The sequence below is a fragment of the Protopterus annectens genome, chromosome 1.part0 (genome assembly GCF_019279795.1).
Source record: "Protopterus annectens isolate FY-2018-M chromosome 1.part0, PAN1.0, whole genome shotgun sequence".
In the NCBI taxonomy this organism is placed as follows: Eukaryota; Metazoa; Chordata; order Ceratodontiformes; family Protopteridae; genus Protopterus; species Protopterus annectens.
Window position 1 is genome coordinate 1,512,009,749 of NC_056725.1, and position 25,873 is coordinate 1,512,035,621.

The following is a 25,873-nucleotide window of genomic DNA, read 5'->3' on the forward strand; positions in this document are numbered from 1 at the left end:
AACCAAATGATGCTCCTCCCTTGGAGACCAGATCCAATCTGTAATGAGTAATAAAAGTATGAGGAGTAGCCCAAGTTGCTGCTGCACATACGTCATCCATGGACACTTTGGGTAGAAAAACTGAAGAAGTTGCCATGCACCTAGCTGAATGAGCTGGTATCAGTTGTGGTAAGGCAATACCCACTTTGCTATAGGTAAATGGAATACAATCAGTTAGCTATTTGGCTAAAGATACTTTTGCAACTGGTTTACCCAATTTCAATTCTGTAAAGGAAACAAACAATTGGTCTGTCTTTCTGATGTCTTTTGTTCTCTGCAGGTAAAAATTTAATTGTATGAGAAAATCCAATAAACAAAATTAGGAAAGAATACTAGCAAATTAATGGATTGATTGATATTAGATTCTGACACCATCTTGGGAAGAAAGGAAGCATTTGATCAAAGCACCACTCTATCCTTGTGAAAGACCAAGTATGGTGGTTTTGAAGACAATGCTAATTTCTGAAATTCATCTATCAGAAGTAATGGCTAATAGAAAAACAGTTCTCCAGGTAAGATAATTAAGGTCACATTTAGCTGCTGGTTCAAAGAGGGTATGTATTAATGCCTGCACTACCTATTTAGAACCCATGGGGGAGATGGGTCCTTTATCGGAGGTCTCAAAAGGAGACTGCCCCACAAGAAAGCTCTGCACAATTTATGAGAGGCTACTGAAGAATATTCAAATCCAATATAAAAATTTGATACTGCTGCTAAATTAACTTTAATGGTTGGGGAACTAGCCCCTTCTTTAAAAGGTAAATCTAAAAACTTGAGCATGTTATGTATCAGAGCAGAAAATGGCTAGCAAGATTCTGTTGTGCTCAGTAAACGAATCTTTTTCATTTACTTACACAGAGTTTTCATGTTGAAGGTTTATGGGAAGATAAAACTATATGTCAGACTGGGGTTGTCTGGCTATTAAAGGAATAGGAGAAACCAGGCCATCAACCCAAGGTTTGAGATGTCAGGATGGATCATGCCTGCCAGGTAAGACAGGAGGTCTGGAGTCAGATACAGACTCAAAGATTGGTGAAGTAACCGAGGCCAAAGGAAGGGAAACATCTGCCGAGGCCAGTAAAGTGCATTGATAATGACTTTGCTCTTTAACCTGACAGCTTTCTGCAGGAATTTCAGAATTAATGGGATTGGCGGGTAGATGTGTTACAGTTCATTATTTTAATTCTGTGGTTCATACAGTTGAGAAGAAGTGACACAAGACCCCAAGGCACAAGCTTAAACAATTTATTATTATAATTAACAGATTAAATTAAAAATAAAGATGTATGTACTTACAAGCATTAAATTAATTATTAAGCCCACTGATAGGGAAACTTTAATTTATACAGTGCAGCTATCTGTTTAGTCAACACACCTGCAAGCACTGATACATTTAAGAACTCAGTCTAAGCTAAATGTTTGTGTTGATCAAAGCAAATTAGTCAAATCAAATTCAGAAGATGAGTCCCGTTAAGACAGGGCTGACACTGGCAAAATAGCTGTATGCTCAGTTCAGGCTAGTGCAAAGATTAATTAAATCTGGATTATGAGTTTTGTTAAGACAGGGCTGACACTGGCAAAACAGCTGTATGCTCAGTTTAGGCAAGTGCAAAGATCAATCACAGGTGAAAACATATTGGACCTGGTCATCACCAACATGGGCGACAGGTGTTCCACACCGGTCAACCCGTCACTGATTAGATCACACCATAAACTAATCACTCTGGATGTCCACACCACACCACCACCTCCAACCAAGGAAACCACAGTGAAAACCTTTTCTATAGCAAACTTCACCTTACTTAAGACAGAGGTGTTAAGTATAACAGCCTCCACGCTAAAGGATAACAGTGTCCAAGATGCAGGAACCTTTACAAATGCAAAATCCTTTACTAATGCATTCTACGGGCACGTACAAGAATGCATGGATTGTGCCATCCCTAGCAAAACCAAGACTCACTCCCCTAAGAGAAGGAAACCAGTCTGGTGGACCCCTGCCATAAACAGGCTATACAATAGAAGGAGGAAACTAGTCCAGAAAAAAAGCAAATCCCAAGAAGGAAAGACATCCCTGATCAGTATCAGTGAGAAACTAAGGTCCCTCATAAAATCCTCCAAGGCTAACTTCGAAAGAAAAATAGCCAAGGATTCGAAAGATAAACACAAAGCCTTCTTTAGCTATGTCAAGAATCTAAGTGGCAACTCGCAGATATGCTCTGAGCTAGTGCAAAATAGCACAAAATATACTGAACCCACTGATATTGCCAACATCCTGGCAGATAGATTCAGTGCAAACTTCACCCCCCTCTCATCCCCAAAAGGGCCCACAACAATACCGGAAAAGTGTACTGTCCCGGAAATCACAGACGCACAGGTGAAAACAGCCCTTTCAAAAGCCAAAAGCACAGTGTCAATGGGGCCAGATGGTGTCCCAGGCTGCGTCTTCACGAACTACAGAACAAACTAACACCCACCTAAACACACTGTTCAACCTCAGCCTCTCCACAGGCTACGTGCACATAGAATGGCAGACAGCAATGGTTATTCTGCTCCACAAAGGAGGGGCCACAAGTGACCCTGATAACTATCGTCCCTTAAGCCTGACTAGCCTGGTCTGCAAGGCTATGGAGCGCATCATCATGGAACTCATTAACAAAGACATTGGGAACCTCCAAACACTTGACCCAACCCAATTCGGCTTTGTTAAGGGCAGATCATGCCTACTAAACCTGGTTGACTTCTTGAGATAGTCACCAAGGCCATAGATGAGGGGAAGGTAGTTCACACAGCCTACCTTGACCTCGCCAAGGCTTTTGGCACCATTCCCCACTTGGGAATTATAGAAAAACTCACCAGCCTGAACATAAACTCCTACGTCATGAGATGGGCTGCCAACTGGCTTACATTCAGAACTCACACAGTAAGAATAGCGGGCTCCAGGTCCGACTCTAAACCAGTCACAAGTGGTGTCCCACAAGGCTCGGTCCTGGGACCCCTACTATTCAGCATATACTTCTCAGAAGTACAGGCAAACACAGGAGGACTATGGCTAACCAAGTTCGCCAATGACTGCAAACTGGGAGCCATAATTGACTCTCCGGCTGAAACTGACATTCTCCAAAGGGCCTTACTGAGACGGACACCTGGTTTCAAAGTCATGGTCTCAAGCTAAATGCCAAAAAATGCATAGTCATCCTGTTTGGGAAAAATAAAACACCCATGAATTACCACATAGGTGGCAGCCCCCTTAATACAGAAGAGGTAATAAAAGATCTGGGGACCCAGGTAGATAGTAACCTCTCCTTTGACAATCATATTGCCAAAGTAGTTTGGAAATCCTTTGATGAAGCCCATCTATTTACTAAAGGGTTCGCATCTAGAAATAAAGAGGTTATAGTGCCCCTCTACTCGTCACTCATCAGACCCATCATAGAGTACAATGCCCCATTTGGGATGTACCTCACAAGAAACTTCCAACAGCTGGAAAGACCACAAAAGTACCTCACCAAGAGGATTACTGGCCTCAAACATATGTCCTATGCAGCCTGACTGGAAAAACTCCAGCTGTACTCAGTCGCATATCGCTTACTCAGAGGTGATCTCTGCCTGACTTACAAAGCCATATCCAACTCAGAATTGATGGACATGCTCCACCTAAACAAATCCAAGTCACTGCGAGCCACTCGCTCTAGTGAGCTAAACCTCACCACAACAATAAATAGAACATTCTGGAGGGACAGATTCCTGTCACAGAGACTCCCCATGCTTTGGAACAAAATTCCTAACTACATTAGGCAGAGCCCCTCACTAACACTCTTCAAGAGAAAACTTGATGAGTGGATGGGTAACAGAAAATACACCCCTGGGATCACTTTATTGGCTCTTCTTGACAGAGGCTCAGTTAATTAATCAGCGTAAGCTGACACACTCTGGCTAGGCTTATAAATGCCCTCGGGCAGACAGCCTAGTACCTACCTATGAACCTATGAGTTTCATCCTATTATTAGCCTTTGAACTTTTTATAGGTTTGAGCAGGCCATAGGGTCAACAGGGTTGGCTGATGACATTCAGATCATAAGTTTAATCATAAACGGATGGAATATTTTAGAAAATTACAAATCATTTCCTAAGTTGTAAACAACTCCTGTAATGTCTGGTTTTATGCATTACTTTCTCTTTTAAGAGAAGAGTTATCCCTTAGCTGATTGCAGACTTGTGATAGTTCCTCTTATTTGACTTTGTAAGCTAATAAACATTTTTTTAGGTTAATCAAAGTTTAATTCACTAAAGTTTAGTAAGCAAGGTTTGCACTTAAAGCATGTGTCTAGCATATTTGACAAAAAAGCTATATGCAAGATGCAGTCCCTTAATATAACTGTTGTAATTTTATTGTACGCAGGAGTAAGGTGGTCGAGGCACCTAATAATTTGGGCAAGCTGTGTGGACCCATTACAAGCCACCCCTTGCATCGAGCAACTTACACTGCATACTTTTAATAAGTCTTAGGATCCTAACCAACAATTTATAATGAACAGTTTAGCATGTTGAAATAAGAGCAGTTGACAACATGCAAAACAAAATAGAACAAATGGTAGTGAGCAGTAATGGAAGCAAAAGCAAGTTGAATCAGACCGACGCCTTGGGTGACCACATGAAAATATTATACCAATGCAAGCAGTTTTTTTTTCATTTGCATTTTTTACAATTATACCTTTTTTTTTAATTATTTTTATTAAAGTTTGATGCACATCATATAACATTTGATTTTATAGTTGCAACACAATTTGTTCCTTTTTTTTTGCTTGTTGAAAGTCAGGACGCATTAAAGCTGTTTATTTTGGATTAAGTGTAATAAAATACACACACACTAACATTTTCTTACTGCATACCTCACCCTTTACATTCCCCCATCTGATGCTGTAAAGCATAACTCCAGATGAGTGGACACTTTTTTACTTGCTATTAGACAGTTTTTACAAGCAATTTTCTTCTGTTCCGGACACAATTTTTATGCAATTATTTTATCTTAATGTATGCAGCTTTTATTAACTTATACTTTTGTTGCCCTTGATGCAGTGGCTAACAAATTTAAAATTTTTAGTTTTATATTACGAATAAACATTTATGTCACTTGACAGTTATTTTAATGCGTGGCATAACTACAAACTTTTTAATGTTTAATAAGTTTTGGTTTTTATTTTACAACATGTCTCAGTTTATAACTGATAGGTTGGCCATGGCATACGAAAAGTCCCAGTTCATTAAATGCAGTTAATTTATTGTCCATGGCATGCAAAACAATTGAAGGCAAAATAGTCTCCCAGTATTTTAAACACATTGGGGGGGGGGGGGGGGGGTTCACACAAAACTTGGAGTTATGTTTTATGTCAGTATGGTTCTGGAAGTAATTTGCTGTTTAGTAGGAATTACAGTCTGCAAATTAATGTCCACTTCAGGTTGTTAACTGTTGGCAATGTTGTTTTGCCATATTTGTATTTTCAGAATAACTAATTCACCCAGTTTTTGATGCATTAGACACACTTTAGGTACAACATTAGTTCCTTTTTGCAAATACCATTTTATTTTTTGCATAGTTGATGTTTGTGCTTTTAGTTTTTATTAAAGTATCATTACGTTGCCACCCCTGGATTGGGGAAATCTACTTGTTTGTTCCAGTGAAACTTTTAGACCAAAACCCAGGGGTCTTTTCTTGCCAACATTTTCTTTCTACCACAGTTCGCAAGACATTACATTGTTTTGAACAGTCACTTTTTAATGCTGCAGTAGGTATTTCTCTTTTTATATTATACCAGGGAATTTTACTGATGATTTTTGCTGTGTTTTACTTTCATTTACAGTCCATCCTCTATTCTGAAGATATTGTATTACAGTCTACATTGCAATGTCCACATTGTTTTTTTTTTCTCATAATGATATAGTCACTTTATTAACCTGCATAGTGGGGTAATGCAGGTATCCTTGTGGAGTACTTGGAAAGTATACTATCTCCCTTTCCAGGTAAAAGCAAATTGTGCTCTGTTTTCTCTGCTATAGAAATGGAGAAGAACGCATTAGCAAAGTCCAAAATTGCATGGTATGAGCCAGTAGATGAAGACAGTCTCTAACAATGTTCAGAACAGCTGCTGCCAGTGGTGGTGTTACTTTAGTCCTTTAGGATCAGTAGGCAGAGAATGATTGACCAAACTTTTAGCAGGTACAGTTTTTGTTCATTTGCAACAGCTTTTGCATTGTCTTTAATATGTTTGACCACATTGACAGAGCAGATTTGCATTGTAGGTCCTACTATGGTTTTTAAGGTTTCCTTTTTTTTAATATTTGTAGCTTTACCCCACTGTTTTCTGCTCTCAGGCTATGTTGGTCTACTGCATTAATAATTTGCTTTAAATGTGGGTGGAACATTAAGCAGGTACATTTGTGCATTTGAAAGTAAGACTATTACAGGTTGAGCCTCAGCTATTAGAATGCCTAGCAAGTTACACTCTTTACACTCATAATCAAATAATGTATAGCTAATACCATTTTATGTTGCTGGATCAAAATTTGATCTACAAATTAATACATGCACTGTATGTAGTCTGTGAGGGATGTTTTTTAGCCCTCTGCATTTTTTTTTGTTTATGCTGTTGAATAAACAAATTACTGTGTTTTTTTTTTTTTTTTAGTAAATTGCCTTGCCTTTTTAAAGCAATGTAGATCTTCTGTAGTTGTTGTGTGAGCTCACTAACTGTATGTTGTAAAAGCTGTCAAAAACATTTATTGCACATGCTCCGGCTTTAATATATTTTTTTCTTAAAACTGTTAAGGCTAAAGGAGTAGATGCGGGCAGCTTAAGGCTTTTATTAATTGCATTTTTTCCCTTTTCTTTTTGTATATTTTTTTCTTTGTTTTTTTCCAAAGGCAAATCAAGTCTGCTCGAGCCTTTGCCATTTCATTGGAATTTACTTTATGCAGAAATTCTAAAGGCTCTGAAGGGGATGGGGGAGAAACTCTACTTAATACTCTAGCAAGAGGATCCCTTTGACCCCATGGTCCAGCCATGGATCCTGCAAGAATTTTACCTAGGTTGTCTGCCTCATACTCTTTTTTGCGAACATTTCTCTTTAAAGAAAACAACATTGGTGGTTGTGCCATCTTCTTTGTATAACCTCAGAATCCCATCCTTGTCGACAATTTGTTACAGTTCATTATTTTAATTCTGTGGTTCATACAGTTGAGAAGAAGTGACACAAGACACCAAGGCACAAGCTTAAACAGTTTACTACTATAATTAACAAATTAAATTAAAAATAAAGATGTCTACTTACAAGCATTAAAGGAATTATTAAGCCCACTGATAGGGGAACTTTAATCTATACAGTGCAGCTATCTGTTTAGTCAACACACTTGCAGGCACTGATACATTTAAGAACTCAGTCTAAACTAAACATTTGTGTTGATCAAAGCAAATTAGTCAAATCAAATTCAGAAGATGAGTTCCATTAAGACAGGGCTGACAATGGAAAAATAGCTGTATGCTCAATTCAGGTTAGTGCAAAGATTAATTAAATCTGGATTATGAGTTTTGTTAAAACAGGGCTGACACTGGCAAAATAGCTGTATGCTCACTTCAGGCTAGTGCAAAGATCAATCAAATTTGGATGACGAGTTTCATCCTATTATTAGCCTCTGAGCTTTTTTATAGGTTTGAGCAGGCCATAGGGTCAACAGGGTTGGCTGATGACATTCAGATCATAAATTTAATCATAAACTTAATCATAAACTGATGGAATATTTTAGAAAATTACAAATCATTTCCTAAATTGTAAACAACTCCTGTAATGTCTAGTTTTATGCATTACTTTCTCTTTTAAGGGAACAGTTATCCCTTAGCTGACTGCAGACTTGTGATAGCTCCTCATATTTGACTTTGTAAGTGGATAAACATTTTTTTAGGTTAATCAAAGTTTAATTCACTAAAGTTTAGTAAGCAAGGTTTGCACTTAAAGCATGTTGTTGTGTTGTTGCATCTTTCGGCTTTTCCCGGTTAGGGGTCGCCACAGCAGAACTCCGGTCCGCTAATGATTGGCATTAGATTTTTACGTGCTGAGTTGCCAGCCCTGACGCATAACCTTCAACGAAGGTACGCCCATTCACGCATGCCTCCACGCAGAAGACGCTCTAGCTGAGAATCCAACCGGACAGCGTCTTACTGTAAGGCGACAACGCTACTGCAGCACCACCACTGCAGTTTGCACTTAAAGCATGTGTCTAGCATATTTTACAAAAAAGCTATATGCAAGATGAAGTCCCCTAATATAACTGTTGTCATTTTATTGTACGCTGGAGTAAGGTGGTCGAGGCACCTAATAATTTGGGCAAGCTGTGTGGGCCCACTACAAGTTGTAAAGTAGACTGGGGGCCAATCGTAAAGTAGAGCATCACTTGGTGATTGCCCCTATGGGAGGAACAGGACAAAGTAGCTGCTGCATTTGTTGTTTAGGGGAGAAGTAAAAAGATCACAGCAAAGCTGGCTCCATCAATGAAAAATCATTTCTGTCACATTCTTATTGAGAGACCACTTGTGAGGTGGAAGAATGCACCTATTCAGCTTGTCTGCGATCACACTGGACTTCATCAGTGTGCGCTATGAGAAAGCAGTTAGATGACATCACCCACTGCCACACTCTGAGCATTTCTCAATACAAAGGGTATGATCTGGTCCTTCCTTCTTTGCTGATGTGCCAAACTACTGGCATAATGTCTGTTTGAAATGCAACTGTCCCTGAAGGGAGAGCATCCTGGAAGGCCTGCAACACTAAAGGAACTGCTCTTATCTCTAGGACATTGATATGCAAGTTGGCCTCTTTAAGGAACCAATTGCCTTGGGACTGTTTTCCCCAGAAAATTCCCCCTGAAACGGGGAAGCATCCGTGGTCAATATGATAATTGGCTGAGGGAGAATGAAAAGGCAACCTTGTGGAACCTGATCTGAATGAAACCAGATCTCTCTTGCATATCAGAGTGATTCGTATTTGAGTTGACATGGGTTGGCAAAGTACTGACCATTGTGTTGTTAGCATCCACTGGAGAATCCTCATATAAAATCTGGCTTAAGGTACTAAGGTTACTGCTCCTACAGCTTGAAGGACCAATCGGACTGAAATCTTGGTACTGCAGATTATTTTTCTGACATGTGATCTAACAGTTTGTACTCTTGAGGGAGGCAGTGAAGCTACCATTGACTTTGTGTTGAAATCTGCTCCTATGAATTCCAAATTTTGAGTTGGTCCTAGCTGAGTCTTGCCATAGTTTATGGTTATTCCCAGATGAGAACAAGTCTGGAGAACCCGATTTCTTGCCCTTATCTATTGATGCCTGGTCGGGGCAGTAATGAGACAGTCGTCTAGATATGGAAACACCCGGAATCCCTACAGTCTCAAGTGAGTTGCTACTACTGCCATGCATTTGGTGAATACCCTGGGAGCTGTGTTGAGACCAAAAGCCACAACCCTGAACTGGTAGTGACTGTCAACCCAGCCAGAAGCATAAGTACCTTCTGGATTGTCTGTTCATCTTTATGTGATAGTATGCATCCTGAAGGTCTATCGAGCATATCCAGTTGTCCTTGCCCAGAAAAGGAAGAATGGACTGAACCATGACCATCTGAAACTTGGTATGTTGAAATGACTTGTTCAAGTTGCTGAGATCTAAAATTGTTCTCCAGTCCCCTGTATTCTTTGGCACTAAAAAGAAGCTTGAGTAAGCTCTGCGGTCTGGTGGGACCACTTGAGTGACTCTTTTTTCCTAGCAGCTTTTGTATTTGAATTGGTGCTTCTTCCCTTTGACTGGGTGAACATCAGGGATTTTTCTTGAGATTGGCAACAGAAAGGAAAAGGGTATTATATAGCCTCTGGATATAATCCTCTGCACCCAAGTATCTTTTGTTATGTCTAGCCAGGCTCTCTGGTACAGGGATAAATGACCCCCAATTGCCTCCAGAGACAGTCAATTGAGCTTCCTTTCAGGAGTGCTGTTAGGGTCTGTCCAAGAAAAAATTTCTGGACCCCTGCTTTCGTGGGCCTCCTCTGCTGCGGGGGCAGCATCTACTATTAGAATTTCCCCCTCTGCCCCTGGGGGAGCTTCCAGCTTGTGTGTCCTGAAAAGGACTCTGGGATTTCCTGAACCACATCTTTTGACCACTTCACTGATTTCTAGGAAACGACCTCTGAGGGGTTAAAAAAAATATGCCCACTGCAGACAGGGTCTTTCCATCCTTCTCACACCTGGATAAAGTTTCTTTCATTGTGGGGCCAAACAAGGAAGTACCATCAAAGGGGACATAGATGAACAAAGACCTATAGGGCTCAACAAAATCACATAGGCGCATCCAGGCATGTCTTCTGAAGGAAATGTCTAAACCTGCTACCCTTGAGGCGCCTTCGGCTACATGTGAAATAAGCCTCCTTGATGAATTTGAAATAGACTGTATGGTAGCCATCTGAGAGGTCACAGATAACTGGACCTCTGCAGAAACGGATCCTGAGAGGGTATTTGATAGTTCCTTGATCAAATCCCTCTGTAACCTCGTAAAATGTGTCAAATAATTCAGTGATCTTAGAATGAAGGTGGCTGAAGCAGAAACATGCTTCCCAAACCTGTCTATCACCTGGACTCCCTGTTAGGGGAATGAACAGTGCAACTCTGTTTAGCAAGTTTCTTTTTGGTGGCCATCATGACCATGGCATCAACAGGCAACCCTTTATCCCAAAAATCTTTCCCAGAAGGTGGTGCCAGAATCTTGTCTGGTCTTCTGGGTATGAGTTCAGCTGTCTCAAGTTCCTTCCACATCCACCAAGAGACCAAATCAATGAGCTCATCGGCAGGCGGAGTAACTCAGGAGGTAGAAGGGATAGTACCAAAAGCCTCCAAGAATACAGACTCCTCAAATGAAAGGTTGCTGGGGGTCCAACCACCTCTCTGCTTTAGGATCTCAAGGATGTCTCCAAATGAGATGTCTTCTGGAGGTGATTGTGGGGACCTTCACCTTCACTGAAGTTTGTATCTTCCATAACTGACTTTTGTGGAGAGTCTATGTGCTTCCTCTTGCACTTCTTCTTCCTACGGACCTCCTCAGTGGGGTATTCCGGGGAGGTATTGGAAGAAATCATAATATCCTGATGAGAAGCCTGGAAATATCAGACTGGCTATCCCTGTGATAAAGAATCATGAGGCTCTAAGTGCACAGACATCAGGGTAGAAGGTTGAGGATCCAAGGGGGTTAGATCTGTCCATCCTGCCAGAGCAGAGAATACCCTCTTCATCACCTCAAACGCTGATCACTCCAGAGACAGAGAGACGACCCCAGCACTGAGGAGGCAAGCTTCAGAACTGCTGTCCTCCCCCACTCCAAAGGCAATCTCCTCGAGGAGGAATCTGGAGCCAAGCTATCCAGTGCCAAAGCTCTGAGGGGCAGAGATGGCTCTGACAACTTCGGAGTCGACTCCATTACCTTGGATCCAAAAGGGAAGTTTTGGCTCAGAGAGTAATCCAGATCCGAAGAAATATGAACTAGAGCACTCAGAGTAAGCTTCAGATCTAAAGATAATGTTATCTTCAGATCTGAGCCACAAGGACCCAGAAGGCTTGGATCCAGAGGCTCTGAAACAACCAAAGGGATCAGAGGAGGAGGAGGTTGAAGTGGGGCTGTAGTTAATGGATGGGCCTCCTGACCCGAGGGGGTAGGAGCCGGCAAGACACCCACCTGAATCTGCGTTGAGATGAACTTCTGCATCATTCTTTCCATATCCTCTTCTGTCATACTTCTGGATGAATGAGTCAAGGCAAGAGAAGGAGACTTGGACCAGTGTCGTTCCAAAAAGGGTGAAGGCACCCTAGAAGGTACAGGGTCAATGGAAGGTGAGTATCTAGTCCTAGGCAGAACTGTAGGACTCGAGGTATTTGGACCCAACTGCCTTTTAGTTGGATCCAAGATAGTCTGATCCATTGCTTTTTTCTTCCTTGGATCAGAGGGCAAAAAACTTTGGGATCTCTTTGGATCTAAAGTAGTTTTTTTTCCAGATGGCTCCAAAGCCAAGGTGGATGAAGCAGAAGGATTCAAAGACAAAATCTTCATTTCTTTAGCTTTACCTATGGGGGACTGAGCCCCAGTTATTACTTCTCCAAAGGAAGATGGCAATAAACCTTTTAATATTAGTTTATTTTTCCTCTTGACTAGAGCCCTATAGTTGAAATTATGACAGAATGAGCAACCTTCCTGTACATGTTGTGGCCCTAGGCAATAAACACATATTGTGTGGGCATCTGACAGTAGTAGCTTGTGCCCACACATGACACACTTTTTAAACTCAGAGGGCCCTTTTTCTGCCATTACAGAAGTAACTAAAAAAAAAGAGAAAAAGTTAAGTAATACAGACTTTTTTTTTTTAAAGAGAGAAAACTATGGTACTAATGACTACGTAAGAGTGTAGAAGGTAAAAGAATAGAAAGAGAAATCACCAATGACAAACGGTACAATAAACAGAGACAGGAAGAAATTACCAACAATGGTAATTTAAGACATATGAAAACATATGAGGGTAAGGGATGTGTAATATGAGGAAAATATTAGAAAATATAAAGTTTTTGAAGATGTAAATTGAAGGAAACTATCACTTATCTGTGAAAGCTTGAGAGCTAGACTGACCATGTCTTTTTGCAAAAAAGCAGCAAACGAGATCTGAGGTAGCTTAGGGCTGGTGCATTATAGGTATGGGAGAAGCTTGAGAGCTTTTTGGTTACCACAAGCACAGCAGAGTCATATCAGAGAAATGGATCCGAACCCATCAGTTGAGGATAAAATGAAAACTGACAACATCAGATCTTGCAGGTTTATAAGCATACCCATGTTATGATGTAAAAATGTAATTCCATAAAATTGTCAGTTAACATACCTGTGTATTGTTTGTCCATTCAAACCACACTTCATATTTCTCCTTAAAAAAGCAAGCAGTAATCGACATCAAATGTAAGTGCACCATTTTACACGCTGGTCTCAGAAGTCTCACACTTTTTATATAATCCAAAGTTCCATCTACAGTCCCAAAAAAAAGTGAAACAGAATGATTATCTGTGAAATAAAAAGGATCTGCACTCTTAGCACAAACTACAAGAATCAGTACCATATTTTCTTATTTTTTTTTAAAGATGAGAGCCTTCAAGAAGTACTGAATGGACACTATAAAACAGAATACAGAATGGAATAGGAATACCTATGCATTCTCTCCCAGACCGGTGAATAACACAGTTTCTGTATAAATTTTTAGCATATAAATAATATATTTCAAGTTCACTGTACCAATCATGAAAATGCCACACTCTAAACAACACTACGGTCTTCATAGTTAGGAACAAACATGAAAGAATTAAGAGGATCAGTGCCTTTGATATCTTCCTAAAGACAGATGGTGTGCAAATCAGTCTTTAGAATAGAAATCTACGGTGAAGTCCATGTGCATGTGTGAAAATGAATAAATACACAGCTCAAACTAATAACCCAAAGACCTGCAAAGTAACAATTAAGAAGTTTATGAAAAGGATTTCCAAAAACAGTATGATGAATATGTATTCCAATGACATCAAGAGATGGCAAATTTATGACCATTTGTTGAACATTTCAGTAAAGAATTCAATAGATTCATGGGCATGGTGCTTGTATTTGTCACTAGCATTACTTTATGTACTTGTTTTCATAGTTTGTTGTATGATAGTGCATACATTTAATTTAAGTTCTTAAGCATGCAGATCCATAATTTAAGTTTATACATGTGTGTGTGTGTGTGTTTGTGTATATATATATATATATATATATATATATATATATATATATATATATATATATATATATGGGTCCCCTTCAGTAGATCGACCATATGTTCAAACTTGTAAAAGTCTGATCTGACTGAATGGAGATCTGCGTACAGAGCGGAATGGAAAGCTTTCCCATTTCCGCAATGTAGTGTAATCTCGGAGTTGGTATATTTAAGTAAGAGGGGTGTGGGGGGTGCAGGGGGGTGTAGCCCCCCTGCTATATACGTTTAGTTTTGTGTTTTTTTTGTTTTATGTGGTTTTATGTCAGTGTTCGAACGTTTACGAGTTCGAACATATGGTCTCGGCCATATGTAGTTCGAACTAGTAAAAGTTCGAACTACTGAAGTAGATCCATATATATATATATATATATATATATATATATATCATCTATAATATATATCTATACATATATATATATATATATATATATATATATATATATATATATATATATATCTATATACACACACACACAAACAGAAAATAAAATACATACCCGCACACACAACACCACATTATGTGATACATTTCTCTACTCCACATTTTGGAATGCCAAGAGAGCATTTCAATTGGCTAGCTTGAGCTAAAAAGTTTTTTTTCTTTTATTTAAGCCCCGCGTATGCACTTGTTTGCGTGTAGTGCTCCATTGTGTACTGCCAACTAGCAGTGGTTACCGCTGGTGGTTATAGATGCCAACATTTTGTTTTTTAAATTTTCCCTTAGCACTTTGCTTGTGGTCTTTCAGAGGTTTCTCGCGGCACAGTGCTACTGTCAGGTGGAACACTAAGCCTAGCCTCAGAGGTACCAACACACCTCTCACCCATTTGACACTCCTAAATGTAACTTCTTTTCCTGATCATATAAATTTACCCATCAAATTATCCACAGTTTCTCAGGCCAGCTTGGTTGACATGGGCACCGACAACCCTTTACACCTAGTCCACACAAACATAACATGTGAGAGATACAAGACTACTCAGAGGTGATCTCTGCCTTACATACAAGGCAATCTCTGACCCTGCTTTACTGGAAATGCCGCATATCTGTAAGTCAAATGGGTTACTCGCTCTAAAGACCTTAACCTGGTATGTGACATTAATAAAACCTGCTGGAAGGACAGATTTGTCTCCCAGAGGTTACCACACCTTTGGAACAGACTCCCACTTCATGTCAAACAGAGCACCTCTTTGGCCTTCTTCAAACGCAATTTGAACAATTGGATGAGTGACCATAAATTCACCCCAGGGGTTCCACCTGTGACCCTCTTGGACAGGGGCAATAGGTGCCGATTGTGGAAATAAGGATAAGAACATGGCTAAACAAAACCACTAAAGAAGAAGAAAACTGCACCAAATACCACACAAAAAGACCAGACCCAGTAAAATCCATGAAACACTCTAGTGCCTCTGCAACTAGTGCCTTCCAGGAGTGCAAAGTAAAACACATACCCATAATAACCCATAATCCTTATATATATATATATATATATATATATATATTTATATTACTTAAAACAATCAGTTAAACAATTAAACATATTTATCACATTACTCACATAAAATTCAAACTCTCCGTGTGCATTCACTGTTAAACCCACCTGGATAAATCTGATGCACATGTATAAAAACACTCATCAAAATCATCACTATCCTTATTCAAGTTAATTGATAAATTCAAATCTAAACTATCTCAATTTCCATTATCAGAGAAATGTTTTAACAAATGTAACTTTCTACACATTCTAAAAATCTCCATTTTAAGAACATACAACCTGGGTAAAGTCATTGGTATGCATTTTAAACCCTTGTTAAGACCACACAACTGTGCATACTCCAAAGAGACATTAGATACATTTACAACACTATTACTCACACAACATTTTTCAAAGGGAGCAATATTAGTTCCACTTAACCCTCTTAGTATGTGGTTGATAAGTTCCCTGTTTGTCGCTGGTCATGAAACCCCTCTCCTGGGCTTTGTTCTGATTCTACATTTTATTTTCCATTCCGAAAGTTTTTATTCAAGTACTGCAGTTTCTGAGGCGGTGGTAATGGCGGATACTGATTATCATCTGTATCCCAGTCCGTAGAGCCTCTAGATGTATCAGAAAGAGGCTTATGCATCATATGTACACCTTCATTGCCTCCCTGAACAACAGAATGAGTAGAATGCAGTTTCCTATTTTTACTGTCTTTCCACAAGAAAGCCTTATGGTTGTTGTAGTCCCGTGAGTCTCTTTGCAATTTGCCTTTTTTCTTTTTCAACAATTCTTGTTTGAAATCAGACAATCTCTCATTAAATCCATTAGTTGTTGCTGCAGTCAGCTAGAACTAAGTTCAGCTGCCAAAGAATTACACAAGCCAGAAATTTCCTCCTTCAGTTTGCGCTGTCTGAGGATATCTCTCTTTTTTTCTCAATGGAAATCTGCACCCACTCCAATGCACAACGATGGGCTGCAGCTATCCATCTATCTTGAAATCATTTCTCAGTTTCATCTGTCAAATTAAATGGCAAAGATGAACTTTTGAAAGCACGCAGTCCTCGGGGGGGTTATATCAAACTCTATATAGCATTGTAAACGTAGTATATTCAAATGAACTGCCATTTCTTTCTGTAGCAATTGTTCTAATTTGTTTAAAGTTTCAGACACTTCTGTAGAAAAGCAAACATTGGCATGCTTACCCACAGTGTCAAATGGATTAGAAATACGTTGTTTCTGACCGTTATCAATGAAATGTTCCCAATTAACACTGCCATTTTCAACGCGTTCTGAAGTACCTTCACGTAAAGGAACCACAAAATTATCCATACTTCTCTGAGTAGAATCTGATACATCTTCACAAAAAATCCTAGGTAGTTGTATGTTCGGATCACTGGCCATGGCAAACCATAGACAAAACCACTAAAGAAGAAAGAAAACTGCACCAAATACCACACGTAAAGACTAGAGCCAGTATAATCCATGAAACACTCTAGCACCTCAGCAACTAGTGCCTTCCAGGAGTACAAAGTAAAACACATACCCATAATCCTTTTTTGTGGTACTAAGAACATGGCTAGGCCTGTAAGGGCCCTAGGGCCATTAGCCTAGTAACTTCCTATGATCCAGGATTTGCATAAATCAGCATTTCATCCTTCAGGACCGATTTATGCAAAATCAATAGATAAAAATAGTTAATCTTCTATTTACTGTCTTATACATGTCAAAATAAAGACCACTAAGTACAGAAAGATGGCCAATTTATGACCAGCTGCTTTAAGTACCACAGTAAACAATGAAAGGAAGCACTCAACTGAATTTTTTCCAAGTGGAACTGTCATAAAATTGTCACATCTTAAAATTATCTTGGCCTAAAATTTCAACACATGATCTGTGGCATCCTACGTAAAGTATCCAACAGTCACTACACAACTCAGTCCGACAAGATAACAACACATTCATTATACAAAAACATCCATAATAAAATAATTTTGTAACATGCCATATGAAATGAATTCTTATAGATGAAAGTATGACAATACTGTAAGAAAATGTAACATAAGGAAATAACCACCATTTTTGCCTTGAACATAGAACAAACTACAGGTCACATGGTCGGTCCTTCTCTCAGCCATCAAAAGAAAAGTTAACTAAACAGCCTTTGGCACCATGGATGGCTAGCAATTAGCCTCAGCCATGGGTGCATATCTGCTGTGGCCACAGCTGGACCCTCAGACCACTCATCCTTTTACCCAGATCACTCTGGTGTTGTCCATACAGCTACTATGGACCAGGGGATAGCCACAGCAACTGTTGTGGACTCCTCAGTGGGCATGAGAAAACCACTCATCAGTCTTGGGAGAAGGGGCACAGAAAGTGTCCCTGCCTATCCAGAATGCTATGCTCATTCCTGGGGAAGCTAATGTTACCATTAATGAATCTATTTCCTCCACTTTTCCTGTCAAAAAGAAACAGAAGACCAAACATGTATCTTTCTTATAAGGTGGTTTATGGTAAAAGTAAAAGGAATTTGTCTTTTCCTGAAGAGATTCAAGAAAATGAATCTGTAGAGAAACGTGATAGGACAGATGCAAGTTTTTCTCCTTAGAGTTTTGATTCAGACTCACAGGTGAGCATGGTATCTGAATCCCTGTGAGGCATTCTTTTTTTCTGAGACTATTTCTAGAATGTCCCAGTGTTTTAAGTGGGAGAACACCGAGGTTTGTCAGTTCCTCAGAAAATAATATGAGTTACCTCACTCAAGCTTATAACACAATTTTTGTATACTTCCAGTACACTCCCATACCCCCTTATGGTGTCCATATTTTTTTTTTGGTCTGGCTTCTTTAATGAAGTGACTTGCCAGCTAATAAGAGGCAGTATTAGAAAAGGCAAGGAGTTATTTTAAAAAATTACACTAACATTGTTAGATGTCTTGCAGTAGAGAAATTGGTATTTATTTGCCACTTATTGGCCTACATTTTATTGAGGTGTATGGTGTGGAACACCAATGTGGGAGACAGGACAATTCACTGAAAGTACAGTTATTTAAATTGAACTTACCATAAAAGTCATTATACAATGACCCCCCATTAAATATTCAAAAACGTGCACGCTGATTGGTCAGCATGCACGTTGTAAATCAGAGTTATAGTAATGGAAAAAAGGTCCGGTCGCCCGGACTTTTTCCATTACTATAACTCTTTTTTTTACAGCAACGGAGAACGCAAGATCTCCATTGCTTCACACTGTCTCGCTAGGTTAAACGAGTTTAACATAGCGAGACAGCTTTAAAAAAGCAAAGGAGATTCTTCATTGCTTTTTTTAAAGCTGTCTCTCTATGTTAAACTTATTTAACATAGCAAAACAGTTTTTAAAAAGCAACGGAGACCTTGCTTTCTCCATTGCTTTTTTCTAAACTGTCTGCTATGTTAAATTGGTTTAATATAGCCAGACAACTTTAAAAAAGCAACGGATATTCTCCGTTGCTTTTTTTAAAGCTGTCTCGCTATGTTAAACTCATTTAACATAGCGAAACAGTTTTTAAAAAGCAACGGAGATCTTGCTTTCTCAGTTGCTTTTGCCCACAGCTCTGATGTACTGCGTAGGCATGCGCATGCGCAGTACATCAGAACTGCCGCAGAATACCAGACAGCTGCAGAAGGGCAGCAAGGAGGCATTATACAATGCCATTATTTAAGAAAAGTAATTATTTTTTTTCTTAAATAATGTCATTGTATAATAGCAATAACCCACTTCTGGGTGAGGGTAATGCTGGATTTACCCACGGTTGGCTTTGTTTGGCCACGCGGGCTTCGCCCTCCTGACCAAACTACACCAACCGTGGGTAAATCCAGCATTACCCACACCCAGGCATGGGTTATTGCTATAATAATCACTGCTGCAGTATCTTTATCTATATTGGTTATATCCTGCCAAGGATACAACAGTCAGACAGCTTCCAATGTTTCAGGATACTGATACCTTCCGCATGCTCAAACTTTCAAGAAGTTTGAGATGAGCTGACTAGGAGACAATTTTGGGCACGAAGCTCTTCACAGCTTTCCTGTCAGCAGAGAGAGGGAGGCTGAGCCCTGGAGGGACAGTGCTAGGAATAACAAAAAATAAATGTCCAGAGCCTGGCATAAAAAAACACACAAAAATAGGGGGGGAGGGGTAGAGGGAGGGACCAGCTACTGCAGCAGTGATCATTCTAACATCTACTGTTACAGTAAGTTCAACTTACATAACTGTACTATGTTCTTCACATTGATCACTGCTGCAGTAACCTTAGCTATATGGGTAGGTTACCCTAGCTAACTAACCGGGAAAAGCCGAAAGACACAACAACAACAACAACAACCCTAGCTAACTATATTTGGGAGTTGGAAGGAGAAGGGTCCAGGAGCCCATAGAGAATGGTACTAGCAAAACCTGATCCAGACCTAGAGAAGGAATCAAGCTTATAGTGCTTTGTAAAAGTATGTACACAGGACCTAGTAGCAGCTTGTAGACTACTTCTAGAATCCAGCACTTTACAAAAAGCTACAGATGAAGCCAAGGCCCGGGTAGAGTGGGTCTTGACCTTGCCTGGAACAGACTTATCATTTTGAGTATAACAAAAGGTAACAGCATTAGAGAGCAATTTTGAAATAGTCTGTTTTGGCACAGGTAGTCCACCCTCACAAGAAATGAACAATTGATCCAAAGATGTGAAAGATTTAATTCTGTCAAGATGGCGCACGGGTTGTCTATGGACATCCAAGATATGGAGTAACCTTTCTCCCGAATTTTTAAGTTCAGGAAAAAACAGGGAGATGGATAGTTTGGCTTAAAGAAAATTTGGATACTACTTTAAGCGTAAAAGAAGGATTAGTTTGCAAAGAAACCCTGTCCCTATAGAAACTAAGGTAGAGTTGACTCACCATGAGAGCTTGTAACTCAGATACCCTTCTTACAGAGATCAAAGCAATCAGTAAAACTGTTCTCATGATAAGAACCTCAAGTCAGCCTGATTAGCTGGTTCACATGGAGCAAGTGTTAGCTTCTCTAACACAAAATTAAGATCCCAAGGTGGGGCCAATGGTTTACTTGGAGACCTTGTATGCAAAACATCTATCAAGAACATTTTGTTCATAGGTTCATAGGTTACTAGTGGCCCTAGAGGCTTTACAAGCCTAGCCATGTTAATCCCAAGTATCCCCATTTCTTCTTTTTTGGGTAGTTAAGAACTAATTTATGAATAGAGTGGGTCTGTGATCAAGAGTGACTATCCCTGTCCATGAAGGACAAGGGTTCCACCCCATAGGCAAATTTGCGGTCTCCCATCCAATTATCTAGGCTCTGTTTGAATAGAGTCAGTGAGGAGCTCTGTTTTATGTGAATAGGGAGTCTATTCCAGAGAAGAGACCATCTCTGGGAGATATATCTGTCTCTCCAGCATGATCTGTTAATGTCACAAGCTCGATTGAGATCTCTAGAGTGAGTGATTCTTGAGCCATTTGACTTGCGGATGTGCAGCATTTCCATTAGAACAGGGTTGGAGATTGCCCTATAGGCCAGACACAAGCCACCTCTCAGCACCCTATAAGATACAGAGTAAAGTGAAAGGACTTTCAGCCTGTCTACGTAGGTCATGTTCTGGAGTCCCTGTATTTCCTTAGTGAGTAATCTCTGCGGTTTCTCCAGCTGCTGCAGGTGTCTGGTGAGATACATGCAGAAGGGTACATTATACTCTATTAGTGGTCTGATGAGAGTCAAGCACAGTGGAGTTATAACATTCCTTGAACTGGATGCTATGTCCTTGCTTATGAGGTGTGCTACGTAGAAGGCTTTCCTTACTACCGTGGAAACTTTGTAGTCAAAGTTCAGATTGCTTTCAACCTGTGTTCCCAAGTCTCGCACCAGTGGGTATAACTCGGGGGGTGGGGGGTGCTGTCAGTATTGTAATTTGTAGGGAATTCCATTTCCCAAAGGGAATAATAATGCATTTTTTGCATTTAGTTTTAGACCATGGCTTTGGCACCAATCATTTGTTTGTGTTATCCCTTCTTGTAATATGTTGGCATCGTTGGGGGACTCATTGATTGCTCCCAGTTTGCAATCATCAGTGAACTTGGTGAGCCAAAGGCAGTCTACTTTGGCCTGGACTTCTGAGAAATAGATGCCAAACAGTAAGGGCCAAGAACAGACCCCTGCAGTACTCCACTGGTGACAGGTATACTGGTGGAGGTGAAGCCACCAATTTTGCCAAAGTGTGTTCTGTTGGTGAGCCAGTTGGCTGCCCATCTAACAACGTAAGGGTTAATCCCTATCTGGGAGAGTTTCTCCAATGATGCCAGAGTGGGGAATTTTGTCAAAAGTCTTGGCAAGGTCTGTGTACACTGTCTTACGTTTGTGCATGGCTTTGGTGACATTCTCAAAGAAGTCTATCAGGTTTAATAAGCATCCAGCGTTTGGAGGTTGCTTGTGTCCTTGTTGAAAAAGTCCAAAATTCTTTCCATGGCCTCGCAGATGAGGCTGGTTAAACTTAATGGACTGTAGTTCCCAGGGTCAGTTGATGCCCCCTCCCCCTTTGTGCAGGGGGATTACTGTTGCCATTTTCCATTCTGCAGGCATATAGCAAGTTCTCAAGCTATGATTAAAGAGAACGCCAAGTGGGTCCACTAGTTCTTGCTTTACGTTGTTTAGTAAACAACATGGGATATTATCTGGTCCCATTGAGGCCGTGTTTTTGGCCTTGGTAACTGCAGAGATGACCTGTTCTCTAGAGATACTAGGCAGAGGACTGGTGTCATGTATGCTTTGGGATATCATAGGTGGGGATGGGGGGGTGAAGTTTGCACTAAATCTGTCAGCTAGCAGATTGGCAATATCTTCCTGGGTAGTATGAGAGATCCCAACTACCACCAGTTTGGCACATAGCTGGACGTTCCCTTTTAGACTTTGGAGGTAGTTAAATAATGCCTTATGATTATCCTTGGCTAGGGATGCGATTTTAGTTTTATAATTTGCTTTTGAAGACTTTACAAGATTTCTGATTTTCCTGTTTAGGCTTAGGAGGAAACTCTTCCTCTGCAGAGTGATATCCCTCTTGCTTTTGGACAACAGTTTCATTCTCTTGTTATATAATCTGTTTATACTTGAAGTCCACCATAGTGGCTTGTTTTTACAGAAAGACCTGGTTCTGATCCAGTCAGGTACAACAGAGTTTATGCAGTCGCTTAAGTGTTTGTACAGGACATTTGCATACACTTTTGCATAGTGATCACTGGTGTCTGCTATTGTGGGTGATTATGAAGCTTTTTATACCATCATTTTGCATGCTGTAGTTAGCTTTGAAGTTTTTTATAGTTTTTGTTCCTGTGAAGGTGTTAGCTCCAGTAGTTACTTCAAATGAGACTGATTTGTGGTCTGGCCTAACCAGGGAGGGCAGCACACACGGGGAAGTACAGTGACCCCCCCCCCCATGTTGGTAAATACTATGTCCAGAACATCAGAGCTCCTAGTGGGGGTGCAGTCTATCTGTTCCAGAGCATTTGTACTAAAGTCCAGGAACCTCTGGGCAAGTGTGTTTTGCTCATGTATGTCCCCCTATCTAGGGAAGGATAGTTGAAATCTCCCATGACTAAGGTGTTGGGCTGTATGGCGAGGGATTCCAGTAAATGGAGGTAGGCAGTCTACTTATCCTGGTTCATGGTGAGGATCTATAGCTAGCAATGATGTGGTATGGTACTTTCCAAATTGTTAATTGGGCATGGAGAAGTGCGAAAGAGTCATGCTGTTTGACCAGTCTCGAAGTGTATTTGGTTTTTAATGAAGATGGATACACCTCCACATTTGGTTCTCTCATGCTCATTTTGAGGTCTGAACATGTGGAATGCATTGTAGCCTTGCATGGCCGAGGTGCTTTCAGCAGCCTTGAACCATGTCTTGGTAAATGCACAGACATCCGCATCCTCCAAGGTGAGGAGTGCTTCCAGGGAGTGCCGTTTCATTTTTAAACTCCTGGCATTAAGCAGCACAACTATGAGTTTGTCTCAAATAGATTTTGTTATTTTGGAAAATGTGGTGTTTTGATATTGCCTAAAAAGGCAATATGGAGGAGGCAAGGGCCTTTTCCAGTATCCGAAAGCCTAGCGGGGAGAGGTGCAGACCATCTCTAGGAAAGCAGTAAGGTCTGTCTACCGTATCCTCCCAGGCTGACAGATACTGGATCCCCCAGGACTGACACCAGAAGCTGAGCCAATTGTTGAACTCAATCGTTTTTTGTTTATAATATGGCATCATGCTGGGTGAGGGTAGGATACTGTTTAGGGCTAGGGACATACTTGTCCGGGACACATAATCAGGGAGTACTGTCATGTCTCTCTTCATATAGTCCAGAGAGGTATATCTCAAGTCATTCACTCCAACATGGACTATGAGAGTCATAACGGTACTTGTTATTGAGTGACTTGAGTGCATGTGTGATTTATCGGATCCTGGCAGCTGACCATGACCTTCTCCTTGTTCAGTTTGGTGAGAGGGACATCTGTGTGTCTTACTACGGAGTCACCTATGATAAAGACATTTAATGTATTTTGCCTTAGGGGCTTATTTGTTGAGACACAGATGCGTATGTTGATATGTGTAGTGTTTTTTATGCTTAGTGGTAAGTGTTTGTGATGTGCGTTTGGGAGGTCCTTGTTCTTTTGGTAGGTTTTTAGTGAGTATCTCTGCGTATGTGGGTTTATGTATCGTGACCTTAATTTGTGAGAGAGATGAGGTTTGTGTGAGAGTTGAAGCATGTGTGCTGATAACTTGTTTGATGTCTTGTTTGTTTTTACATGAGAGAATTGACACCAATTCCACAGTATATTTGCATCTCTCACATAGGGTGTTAGTTTGCTTTAGGAGCAAATGGTTGTCAGTATATATGAAGCAATTCCTATATTATCTCAAGATAACCATATCAATCAAGCTGGCAGGAGAAATTATGGGAAACTGTCCATCCATTTTGGCAAGATTTTTCTGAATGCGGTATTTGGAAAGGAAGTGGGCTAGCTGGACTTAGTCACAAACAGCAAAAATGAAGCAGCAAAGTGTGCTAGCTTATAAAATATACTTAATTTTCATTTTTTTTTTCAGTGGATGCCTTCAGATGCACTCCAGACTGTCACAAGAATGGCTTGAAAGAGGAGAAATGAGCAGAAATTCTGAAATGGCCAATAAATGAACAGTGATAGAGGAATAAGAAAATCCATAGGAGAGTAATCCACACAAATATTGTAAAATTGGAGAAAAACTAGCCCTGAATGGGAGCTGGCTATATTGTTGTCACCAACTAGAAAACCTTTTCTGTATGATTTTCTAGTAGCAGGCTTTCTTGCATCAATTAGTACCTTCACATTCTCAAAAAACAAGAGCCAAAAAGGAATTAAGATCCTATCATCCAGGCAGTCAAGTGATGATGATTGATGTTGTAGTGTATCAAACACCACTGTTCTTGTGTGAGTAGATCCATTCCAAGAGGAACCATATTGTAAACTGCCCCTGGCCATTCCCAGAAGAAGGAAACGCATAGCTGCCTGGGTCAGAAGGGAGTCACCACATTAATCTTGGGGGATTCCTTCTGAATCTTCAGAAGTACCCTGGATATTAGTGGAAAGAGTGGAAAGATATATAGGAACATTCCAGTACAAAGGAAAAGGAAAGAAAATAAAGGCTTCTGTCTTCCAGGTCTTCTTACATGGGGTCCTGGAACACAATTTTGTTAGTTGACTGTTTAGAGAGAAGGCAAAGAGGTCTACCTGAGGAACTCCCCACAGATTGATCAAACCTTGGAAACCCCCCTGATTTAGTTTCCATTTGTGAGGGACTGCCCTGGCCCTACTCAGCTTGTCTGCCACACAATTTTGATCTGACTGATTGTAGGATGCCTGTAGAGTTAGACTGTGCTGTGAAGCTATAGCCTGATAAAACATAGTCTGCAAAGGAGGTTACAACCTGGTTCCCCCCTTGCTTGTTGATGTACCACATACATGACTGTGGTATTGTCTGTAACGTCTTAAAGAGGTTCCATGTGACCAAAGGATGGTTCAGAGAGTTAGGTGCCTCGATTAGGGCAAGCATCTCCTTGATATTTATGGGATCACATCTATCCTTGGTGTCCCACATCCCTTGCACTTTTATCCCTCCCAAAACTGCTCCCCAAGCAAAATCTGCACCGTCTGTGGTGATTGACTGCTTGGAGCAGGGATGGAGAAAGGGAGACCTAGATTTAAGGATATCTGTTGTCTCCTCAAAACATTTCTTATCTGACAAACCCCAGTACTGGTATCTGAAAAGATAATGGGTGTTGATGCTGGGACCAAAGCGGTTTCAGAGATCACTATATCTTTCTCATGTGGAGTTTTGCCAGAGGTATTACGCAAATCATAGATGCTAAGAGACCCAAAATTCTGAGGTATCCTCTCTCAGTGACCGAAGTATGAATGAAAAACC

At 40.3% G+C, this 25,873-nt stretch overlaps 1 protein-coding gene across 3 annotated transcripts in view; it reads right to left on the reverse strand.

The window, feature by feature from the left end:
• Positions 1 to 25,873, reverse strand: part of ERMARD (ER membrane associated RNA degradation) — a 1,319,361-nt gene that overhangs the window by 1,128,584 nt on the left and 164,904 nt on the right. For all 3 annotated transcript variants that reach the window (XM_044067775.1, XM_044067770.1, XM_044067782.1), the window contains one exon: positions 12,990 to 13,129. In XM_044067775.1, the coding sequence (XP_043923710.1) occupies positions 12,990 to 13,129 (140 nt within the window). The remainder of the gene's footprint in view (positions 1 to 12,989; positions 13,130 to 25,873) is intronic.